Source organism: Lupinus angustifolius, chromosome LG12, assembly GCF_001865875.1.
Source record: "Lupinus angustifolius cultivar Tanjil chromosome LG12, LupAngTanjil_v1.0, whole genome shotgun sequence".
In the NCBI taxonomy this organism is placed as follows: domain Eukaryota; kingdom Viridiplantae; phylum Streptophyta; class Magnoliopsida; order Fabales; family Fabaceae; genus Lupinus; species Lupinus angustifolius.
The window spans coordinates 13457020-13468534 of NC_032020.1; the positions used below are offsets into that span (position 1 = coordinate 13457020).

The 11515-nt window shown below is 31.3% G+C and overlaps 2 protein-coding genes across 2 annotated transcripts; both read left to right on the top strand.

Annotated features, from left to right (window-relative positions):
- Positions 1066-3361, top strand: LOC109361767 (glucan endo-1,3-beta-glucosidase 8-like). Its single transcript, XM_019607307.1, has 2 exons — positions 1066-1468; positions 2056-3361. The coding sequence occupies exons 1-2, from the start codon at positions 1119-1121 to the stop codon at positions 3161-3163; spliced, it is 1458 nt and encodes a 485-aa protein (XP_019462852.1). The 5' UTR covers positions 1066-1118; the 3' UTR covers positions 3164-3361.
- On the top strand, positions 5047-10407 carry LOC109361495 (S-adenosylmethionine carrier 1, chloroplastic/mitochondrial). Its single transcript, XM_019606962.1, has 12 exons — positions 5047-5181; positions 5864-5965; positions 6439-6521; positions 6829-6905; positions 7321-7411; positions 7763-7816; positions 7905-8000; positions 8111-8200; positions 8479-8530; positions 9293-9354; positions 9545-9625; positions 9934-10407. Exons 1-12 carry the CDS (start codon positions 5127-5129, stop codon positions 10069-10071), a joined length of 981 nt encoding a protein of 326 aa, XP_019462507.1. The 5' UTR covers positions 5047-5126; the 3' UTR covers positions 10072-10407.

Consider the following 11515-nt stretch of genomic DNA (forward strand, 5'->3'; position numbering starts at 1 on the left):
GTAATATTTTCCCTCCTTTCTCTTGTTTGTCAGGTATTCTGCACAGCCATTCCTCCAACAAATAACACAATTATTTTGATTATGTGATCCATTTACCGCTTGCAACTTTATCCTCTAACATTAACATTAAAGCAAATGTATAAACAATCTAATATGCACAGTTTTGAAGAATAAACATATTTTAGAGCATCCACAATTTTGCAACCCATTTTTTCATTCTTAAAGGACCTCATTGATTATTTTATATTTGTTTACATATTTCAATAACTTAAATCAAAATTACTTCCAATAATACAGTTTTATTTTCGTTATTAAATGGATCCCACAAACCTACCACATATTTATCTTCTTCTTTACTTTTATTTTATTTTATTTAATATTGATTTCTTCTTTCTTCTCAACTATAAAATTAATGTTTATTTTATTCACTGTTGTGAAATAAGCACAGAAACAATTTTTCTTTAATAGTGAGATTGGAAAAGAAGAACATTATTATGTCACTATAAACTTAGTTTTTTTTACGACCACTGTGGGCGGTGCTGTTACAACTTACATACTCCATGTGTATTAGAATGGTGGGTTAATTACTTCAAATATTTTTCGGACACTATGGAATGATGGGCTGTAGAATATTGTATAAGGTATCACATTAAAATTGTTTTTATTTATTTTCCCCTCAATGGCAAACAAGAGGAGGGAAAATACATTGTGGAGATAGTGAAAATAACTTAATCATGCAATTTAATCACAATCTCACTATCCATTTCTTATTTTTACTTCATAAGACCAATTTTTAAAATTTCAATATGTGAAGATGTTATTGGCTATGCAAATTGTATAATAATGAATAAACCACACATGAGGCTCATCAACTAATTATTTGGTCAACGTATTTTTATTTCTTCAAAACTTTAAATTGATTGTGGATGATTGCAAATGACTACATTTAGAAAGATAGTTAACGACCCTAGTATTCTAATGCTTTATTTAGATAGTGTAACTACCCAAATTTGGAACATATGTTGCTGACCATTCAATCTTAACATGTTATTTATAAACTAACTATTTTATGTTCTTTCTAGTAAAAAGCTTTATCATTTTTGTTACACACTTTAACTATGGCTAGAACTGAGTTCCTCATGTGGATATTGGTTATAACACTTTGCCAATTACAAGATGCACAAACACAAACTATATCAAGTATTGGTGTCAATTGGGGTGCACAAGCGTCTCAGCCAATGGAACCTTCCGTTGTGGTGAAAATGTTGAAGGAAAATGGAATAAAAAAGGTAAAACTTTTCGATGCAGATTCATGGACAGTGAGTGCTTTTAAAGGCACAGACATTGAACTCATGGTTGGAATTCCTAATGATCAATTGAAGAAACTATCAAAGAGTAAGGATGATGCAGAAGATTGGGTTAAAGATAATGTCACCAAACATCTTAAAAATGGAGATGTTAACATTAGGTATTCCCTTACCCATATTGTGAGAACCAATCAAAATCTCATATACCTTTAAAATCATTCTACCATGCAATTTCTTATCTATTAAATTGTTACTTGATTAAGTATTAACTATTGTTAGATGTGTGACTCTCATTCTACACAAGCCTTTCAATACTTCCTTGGCAAGCTTTATCAATCTTGCTTGCTAAGATTGCCTTACTTCCCGACAAGTTTAATATCTTTGTTGCTAATTGATCCGATCTTATACTTAATAATTGCCTGTGATCAATAGACATTAGTTAAGCGATTTTGTTGAAAAGTAAGTCTCACATCGCTTACCTTATTGTTTCAATAATGGTTTGAATACATGTACTATTCATTTCATTGCCAATTGGTTTTGAGATGAAACCTTAACATATTTAGACAAAGTTTTGTTCATGTACTGGGAGATAAAATATTAACTTTTATATTATCCTACGATAGATTTTTATCCTAGAGCCAAATTTAAAAATAAAAAACAAATTGGAAATGTTGTAAATGGACAAAAATGTTGTAATGTCCCTACTATTTTTAGCAAATTATTTATCTTCCTTATTCATTATATGTAGATACGTATCTGTTGGAAATGAGGCATTTCTGAAAAGTTACAATGGTTCATATATACATATCACATTCCCAGCAATGCAACGCATTCAAAGTGCTATTGAAAAGGCTGGTCATGGAGACCAAATCAAGGTCACTACAGCTTTAAATGCTGATGTTTATGAATCTAGTTCAGAGAAACCATCAGATGGAGATTTCCGCAAGGACATTTATACTGTCATGAAACAAATAGTGCAGTTTCTTGATGAAAAGAATTCACCATTTGTTGTCAACATATACCCTTTTCTTAGTCTATACCAAAGTCCAGATTTTCCTAAAGAATTTGCATTCTTTGACAGTACAAATAGTCAAATTGATGATGATGGTGCACATTATTCAAACATGTTTGATGCAAATTTAGATACTCTTGTGGCTTCACTTAAAAAAATTGGCCACCCAAATGTGTCAATTGTGATTGGTGAAATTGGGTGGCCTACAGATGGTGATATAAATGCTAATATACAAAATGCAAAAAAATTCTATAGAGGGTTCTTCAAAAAAATGGCTACCAAAAAAGGTTCACCACGCCATCCTAAAGCTGTGACTGTGTACCTTTTTGGTCTATTTGATGAGAACCTTAAGAGTGTTGCACCAGGTAACTTTGAAAGACATTGGGGCATTTTTCGTTATGATGGAAAAGCAAAGTTCCAAGTTGATTTTTCTGGCAAAGGAGAAGATAAATATCCTATAAGTGCAAAAGGGGTTAGGTACCAAGAAAACAAATGGTGTGTCCTTAAGAAAGATGTCAAGAATATTACTAGTCTTGGAGGTGCTATGAGCTATGCTTGTGCTGGTGGTGATTGCACAAGCTTGGGTTATGGTTGTACTTGTAATGGAATTTTGGATGGTGCTGGTAATGCTTCTTATGCTTTCAACCAATACTTTCAAATTAATGAGCAAAGTGTTGAGGCATGTGATTTTGATGGAGTTGCTGATATTGTATCTAAAGACCCTTCAAAGGGTAATTGTCTTTTCCCTGTAGCAATTTATAGCAGTGGAAACATGCTAAAAGTTATGCATAAAGTTGGAGGCTTTTTTATCATATTCTCATCGATTTTCACATTATTTATGTAAAAGCCATGTAGTTTGGTGAGGATTGCATTATAGTGGTGAGAGATTTGAAGTAGTTTATAGGTTCAGTATGTTTTATAGCATAAGCTTTGATTTTTATAAAGACATGACTAGTACAGAAACTTTATATCAATTTTGTCACGCTTGGTTTATCTCTCTGTTTTTTTACCATGCTTCCAAAATGCAGGTATAATCAACTTTCTAAATAATTGCATTTGCATTAATGTTATAAAACTTTTTTAATTGAAATAGATGCAGAATTGTAGTTAGTATGTTTGAATTGACGAGTCAAAGATATATAGAGCAATAAAGAATTTCAACTTTGCAAAAGTCCCAACAAGAAACGAGTAAGAGAAACATGGCAACCTAGATTAATTATTTAATTGATATGCTGTTGAAATTAATTTTTGTGTTTGCTATTTTTAAGATTCTTCTTCCATAAATTATTATTTAATCCTAATAACAGTAGTTTTAGGTATAAATAATGAATTGATCTAGTAGTATAATGTCTATTAAATAAATTCTTAAGAGCAAATGCTGTTAATATAAACAGTTATGTACTCCAAAATGGATTATTTCTATACCATAAGAGATATCATTGGTAGTATAATAAAATAGCAGTTAAATATTTAAGAGCATGAAACAATGGAGTTCTTCCCCAATGATATGATATTTTTTTGTGTTTGTTTATTAACATTATTTTTTAGGGGTTTATAGGTGAGCTAATCAAATTGTTTGATAAATATAAGTTAATAATATTGTTTCGTTGAGGCCTTTTAAAAGAGTCCGCACTATAACTTGGCTTGATAAGTCAAATTGAATGACTTTTGAGATATATGTGAGGCATATAATTCATTTTTATATCATTTTATACTGGGATCAATTAATTTTATGAAACACTTCAAATTCAATTAATTCCCATGTCATATCTTTCCCATCTTCAAATAAATTTTCTATCTTCAGTTAGCTTTAAATCTTTCAATCAACTCAACCACACTTTAAATAAGAAATTATGATAATAGGTAGATTTTGATCCAAAATCTAAGAATACCAAGTTTACAAATCCATTTATGTATATCATAACTATTTTAATTTCTTATCCATGTAGATTTCATTTTACTCACTATTTGAAATGGTCACACCCTTTCCATGAGAATATGGTATACTCTTTCAAAATAATATAAATTTTATATATTATTATTGTATTATTCATCATTCACATATAATTATTATTAATTTTTAAAAAAACAATAAATTATAAATAATATATTAATTATATATAAATTTTTATCTTAACAGTACCAATACTAAACCCAATAAAATTTTAATGGTATTATTGAGAGTTGAACTCACCTTTTCAATTGTGAATAAAAGTTGGACACTTGTCCCACACACCTATATAGGAATGTAGCAACTATCATTTTTATGGAATAATCTCCAAATACTCTAATGGCTTTTTTTATAGAATACTATATTCAATTTAAATATTCAAATAATATTAATAATATAGTGACAACATAAAAAATACAAACTACATTTTTTATTTTAGTATAATATAATGAAAATTTTAAACTTTAATTATAATTCCATTTACTTCAAACAAAATAAGTAAAATAATGATTTTGTTAACCAACTTTAAGGATTGTATTCCAAAAATATTTTTGGACTCGAGTTAACTTTCCAACATCAAATAATAGATATTCACACTAACACTTATAAATTTCCTTTGTGTAACGAATGGTAGTCAAAGGTGATAACAAAAAAGCCAGAATAAAACTTAAAAAAAGTACAAAAAAATATATTTAAAAAATTAATTTAATATGAATTTTGGAGTGAGAATAAAAAAGAGATAACCTTTTTTTTTTTTTTTAAGATAACTTCTTATTCCTTAACACTTGATAGTTAGTTCTGTTCCGTTGCTCTCATCAACTTCATTTCACACTGTGAATTGTTCCGTTGGACCACGATGGGTCCGTTGACACTGTCAGTTACTGTTCAAGACTCTTCCATTTCATCACCAGGTAACACTCCAATTTTGAAATATCTAAGTAAAACTTTTTATCTCTGTGAATTTATTAATGTGAGATTCAAATTGTTAATGCAAATTACATTTCTGATGATTGGTGTGAAGGGGGGAATTTTTTTGAAATTTTTATTTCATGGTATGGCATGTTCAAATGGCATATAAGATAATGTGAAATTTACCAATTATTTGAGCACTGTAGGGTTGATATGATTGAATTTTTTATATTTTAAATTTTAATTACTTTTGCGGGAAAATATCAATTTTCTTAGATTTTCATAACTGCAATGCAAGTACATGATGGAAAAATATATAATTTTGTTGATATTTTTCGAGTCCGGATTATACTGGTATGAGCACTAAATGGAATTGGAGCTTATTTATTCGCCGTTATAGTATGAGGATAGGGAGAAATTGCACTTTATAAAGTTTAGTAGAGTTGATTTTTGCTGCTCATATTTGTTACGAGGATTTATGATGTATTAGCACTATGGGACAAGAGCAATTTTACTAATGTAACCATATTCTTGATAGTTAGGAAAATTTTGAAATTTCACTTTCAAGAAGGAAAAGAATGCTAATGAATAGTGTATTTGTTATTTAGGTAATGCTTTAGCACTCTGTTTGCTGCTGTATTCTGCTCTCTTCTTCTCATCTGAACAGGTAATATGTTTTTGCAGACGCTTGTACTAAGAGGAAACAAAACTCACGTGTGAGGAATTCTTTTGCATCAGTTAGCATTCGAGATGAAAATCCCTTCGACTTCGTACGCACTTTATTTGGTAAGTCGCCTACTCTCCTTCAGTGGTGTTCCTAATGAAGAATTTATTAGTGTTATCATTCCATTTTAGCAAAAGAATAAGAATAAGAAATTATCTGCATTGATGGAAAAGAATAAGAAATTAACTGATAATCGTATAGACATAGTGCTGAATATATTCTATTAAGAGGAAAAGAGTAAGAAATTTTTTATCTGCGTTGATGGAGGCTTATTCGTTTTATGAGAGAGAGACCATTATTGATTAATACTTCTCAAGGGAGTGCCAATAGATCATATATGTTGATTACCATTAGGCCCTCCTTAAGTACAAGACTGGCCAACAGTAAAATGCTATCCCCCAATCCTTCATATATGAAGGGACAGATTGGAGCATCCCCCCTGATATTATTCTGGTTAATTGATAAGTTGATATATATTACTATGATCTTGATGAGTTTATTTCAACCTTTCTGATGGACCCAATGTATTTTGCAGAGGGTGTTATCGCAGGAGGTACAGCGGGAGTTGTTGTTGAAACAGCTTTATACCCAATCGACACCATAAAAACACGTCTGCAGGCAGGTTTATATGACAAAAGACAAACTACAATAAATATTGAGGGTTATAGTTTCCTTTGTTCTGTACTGGTTACTGTTTGATGCTGGAATCTGGATGCAAGTTATTACACTAAATTTGGCTACTTTTTTTAAACTAAATTTTGCTTAAAAAAATTTGATGCACCTCAGTCCTCATGGCATTTTTATATGTGATTCTTTTTCGTTTCTGACTACACAATTATATTGACATGCCTCCTTTTAATAGGCATCTAAATGATTCCCGTTTGGCATAAAATAAACTGATAATATATACTTATGTTTTTTCCAGGCTGCTCGTGGTGGAGAAAAACTAGTTTTTAAAGGCCTCTATTCTGGATTGGCAGGGAACCTTGCTGGTGTCTTACCGTAAGAACCTCATGAATAGAATTATATTTTGAACATTCTAGGTTTTCTATGTAGACTACAGAATTTGAGAACCTCAATGCTCTTAATTTTTACAACGTTCGATCTTTTGGTGATATATGTCTGTCTAGCTCAAGTTTCCTTCTGTTTTTACAAAAGAGTGGTTTAGCATCACTTATCAGGAGTTATTACTTTTTGACCTTTTTCTTATCCAGGGTCATGTTCCAAAGAGTAGAATCATGAAAATGTAACTATTTTTTTTTACTGCCGTGCATATTTAAAGCCAGAGTTTTTTTTTATTTCATATAATAATTTAAGTGGTTTTCAATAATTTTGTTCTCTGCTTATGAAGGTAAGGATTCATGAACCATATCTATGTTCTTTATTTAAAACCTTCATATTGCTTTTAAATGTGCAGGGCATCTGCTCTATTTGTTGGAGTTTATGAACCTATGAAGCAGAAATTGTTGAGGGTGTTTCCTGAAAATCTGAGTGCTTTTGCTCATTTGGTAAGATACTGCTTATATAAACATTGATCTGGATATATCAGCATATGAAGATTCAAGTGAATAAAGGTCACATTACCAGATTTGAGCATAAAGGTCAATTTGATCTAATAAAATGCTATGCTAGCTTTGGTAAAATACACCTGCTAGATACTTTAACAGTTCAATGCTATTGCTTCTCATTGCCTTCAACTTTGAAGTCTGGTGCCAATTATGGCTTGTACTGCAGTGCCTTGTCTATGTTATCATTCCTTTGTCGTTGGATTGGAACATACTTTTCATGATATAAAATTCGTTAATATGCTTTAATTTTTGGGGATAAAAACCTTTGATGAGATTTTTTCCTTTCACCAGACTGCAGGTGCCCTAGGGGGTATTGCTGCTTCACTGATTCGTGTTCCAACAGAGGTAGATAGATTATCTTATTCGTAAAAGTGATGTTTCCATGACTGAAAATTGTTTCACTTGACAACTTAATTTTCTTTAATGCCCCCAGGTTGTTAAGCAACGAATGCAAACTAGGCAGTTTACTTCAGCTTCTGGTGCTGTTCGCTATATTGCTTCTAAGGAGGGATTTAAAGGACTTTATGCGGTATAGACTTTTTCATTATTTATCCCTTTAAAAATATGGATAAATTCTATTCGCCATGTTTGTGATGATATACTAAAATGTTTGTTTCATACTGGTCTTTGTAATCACAGGGATATGGATCATTTTTACTGCGGGATTTGCCCTTTGATGCTATTCAATTTTGCCTCTATGAGCAGATTCGAATAGGTTATAAGCTTGCGGTAAATTCCTCAAGTTCTATCTTTATGTGTGTTAAACACAGACTTTTGCATTTTAGTTTACCTGACACAATTTGCCATTTCCATTTATATTATTTATTATATTTTAAACCTTACAACATCTCACATTTCTGTCATAGAATGTTGTTAAAGTGTGAAGATATTCTGAGACATTTTAAGTTTTTAACAGATATAATTGATTGTGGTTGATTAAAAAAATGATGGTTGCTCCTCCATTTCTTTTCTCGATTGGTGATGTGACTTCCATTCATTTTTGTTAGGCACGGAGAGATCTGAACGATCCAGAAAATGCACTTATTGGTGCTTTTGCAGGTAACTAGACATGTACTCACAAAATAAAACTTTTTTTTATCTTAGATTATTTAAGAGATGATCTTTTAAGATTTATGAACAAAATGGGTTGGGTGGGGGCATTGTGCTTGTTGAGAGCACCTGTTTACACATGACAAATTTTATAATCTTTCATCTCCTATCCATGTATATAAAACATTAGAACTCAACTTTGTTACATAGTGGAGAAATCGGTAGGTAACAACAAGATAAACAGAATACAATTTTATTTGGTGTTGGTGATAAGCTAATTATTTTATATGAACTATATGCATGAAGTGCTGAGAAAACTAGCACCTCCAAAATTTCAGACATGCGAGTTTGTATCCTAATGTCCTAACCAAGGGTGAACCTAGAAATTAAATTTGAGAAGACCAAACTGAATATATATAACATAAAAGAGAAATAAGGGTGGCGGACCAAACCAAACATAAATGAGCATATAAAGATATTGAAAAGGTGGGAGGACCATGGCATACCCCAGTCCCCCTCCCTCTGCCTCTCTGGTCCTATCCCGACATGCTTACACAAAAACATGTGTTGCTTGTATCATTTTCCATTTTTTACTTTAATTTTTTACGGGGTTAGCCAGATGTGTATATGGCTAGGGAATAAGGATTAGACAAGGTAAATAATAAATTGCTATATCTGGTTTTCTTTGTACTGATTTATTATGCGTTTATGCTATGTCCAACTAGCCTTGTGTTTGTGTTCAAATATGATTAACAACCTTGTTTCTTGTAGGTGCGCTAACTGGAGCTATAACTACCCCCCTTGATGTCATAAAGACAAGGTTAATGATTCAAGTAAGATAATCCTGTTTCCTACTATTCCTTTTGTTCTCCATTATTTTTCTTATTAATCTTGTTTTTACACAACAGCCATGTAGCACCATACACAGATGATGCTTACTGCTTTGTGCATTGTAATCTGCATGCAAGTTATTTAGAATATTCAGTGTAATTAATTAATTATACTTTGTGTTTTCTTCATCAGGGATCTGGAAACCAATACAAGGGAATCGTAGATTGTGTTCAAACCATTATAAAGGAAGAGGGACCTAGTGCCCTTTTGAAGGTATGCATTTTCTTCCACACAATGTAGCTTGAGTGGTAAAGTAGCATGATCCAAAATCCAAATCCTCCCCATCATAGAAAAATACTTTTAAAGTCACATGACCATAAATCAATTTTGATGCTTATAGATATGATAAAGGGGTGTTTGGAAACATTACAAAACCAGATCTGTAACCTGAATTTAACCCTGTGCTTCTATGATTTCAAGGCTTGACTAAGAAAATGAAAATGTTATAAAATAACCTGAATTTATATGACCACATTTCTTAACTGCTTGAGAATTTTGAAATTGCTCTTTATTAAATGCAGGGTGTTGGACCTAGAGTACTATGGATAGGTATAGGTGGTTCAATATTCTTTGGTGTCCTTGAGAGTTCAAAACGTTTTCTTTCTGAGAGGCGTCCTGCATTGACTCAGTCCTCAAAGTCAGACAAACATGAAGATTAAGATATTTTCTTCTTCTCATTTTAGTCTTATTTTTTCAATTGTAACACTTTCCTAGTTCAAGGTTAGCCAGTAGCTAAAACATGATTGTATTTATTTTTGAAGAGCATAACATTGGGATTATTCTATTCTACTGACCTCAAAATCAACAATAAACTACCCTTTAAACCCATGGGACCTTGACCTTGTATCCCTTAAAAAAAATGGAATCCAATAAGTCTTCATTCTGCTCCTTGACACCACTGTTCAGCTGATTGCTCTGCACTTCACTCTAGAAGAGTGCATGTCTCATCTTTCATATCAAAATGATTGTAGACCTGTAAAGAAAGCACATTTTAATTTTAATGCTTATTCACAGATATGTTTATATATAGATATAATATTTGTGTGTGCTTAGTAAAAACAATGAGCACTACTATGCTTCATGGTTCATTTTGGCTGCAAGTTTTTGGAGAACCATGAGCAACTATAAGTTGGTTTATTTTATGCTTCCATGTGATTGAATACCATGAATTAAAAATTAACAATTGTGAAATTGGCAGTGAAAAAATGGATTGAATATATATAGAGAATAAAAAACATTTCTGAGATTTGTGGAGTCTTTTCTTTGAGTGAAAATGAAATAATGCAATCGTCGACCATATCCCAGAATTCATTCGTTTATTCATGTTAAATCCAAAACTATAGATGTATATGATAATATGCCTGATAATGATAGTGGCCCAACTACCAGGGCTGATGAGAATTATTCACAAAGGCCCATAAGAAGTAATCAAGTCCATTTCGTTTTCTAACTATTTTGAGAAGTGATATTTTAATGACTTTAATATCTCATATCAGTGTAAAGATTTATATACATTATACTATATTTGTATTTTTTTTTTTAAATAGTCAATGATAAGTAAATATAAATGGTGGATGATGCGTATAAAATATATGCACTACCAATGCATGTATTTTTTTCTCTATTTTTATTTCATGAAATGTGATATTAAGAATTTTTCACCTTGTTTGCATTTAGAATTAAGAGATTCTTGTGGGAATGACTCGTGGGCCATCTGGGCACCTTATTCTGTCGGAAAGTTTACCTTACAACGTGGCCTTCGAATGCCATTGATATAAACAGAAGCATAGAGTCATGCATCTGTGCCATGCTGAAAGGCCAAAGGAGTGAAAATAATACAAGATTGCTATAAGTGATATATATATATATATAATAATTTAATTCGTTATAAAGAAAATTATAAGTATTATTATATAGCACTACCGTCTTCATCGACATTGAATCCAAAACCACCATTCCCCTCATCGTTTTGAAGATTCTTTCCATAATTAGTTTTGATGCAGATTATTATCAGAGATGGTATGTCCAATCAATCTATTAAGAAATATATATATATACTCATATATATAAATTCTCTTATAAAATCATTCAAGAAAATTTTCA

Coding starts and splice junctions, on each gene's coding strand:
- LOC109361767 (XM_019607307.1), top strand. CDS start 1,119: ATGGCTAGAACTGAGTTCCTCATGTGGATATTGGTTATAACACTTTGC. Junction 1,469..2,055: donor AATGGAGATGTTAACATTAG/GTATTCCCTTAC, acceptor CATTATATGTAG/ATACGTATCTGTTGGAAATG.
- LOC109361495 (XM_019606962.1), top strand. CDS start 5,127: ATGGGTCCGTTGACACTGTCAGTTACTGTTCAAGACTCTTCCATTTCA. Junction 6,522..6,828: donor CCATAAAAACACGTCTGCAG/GCAGGTTTATAT, acceptor TGTTTTTTCCAG/GCTGCTCGTGGTGGAGAAAA. Junction 8,531..9,292: donor ACTTATTGGTGCTTTTGCAG/GTAACTAGACAT, acceptor TGTTTCTTGTAG/GTGCGCTAACTGGAGCTATA.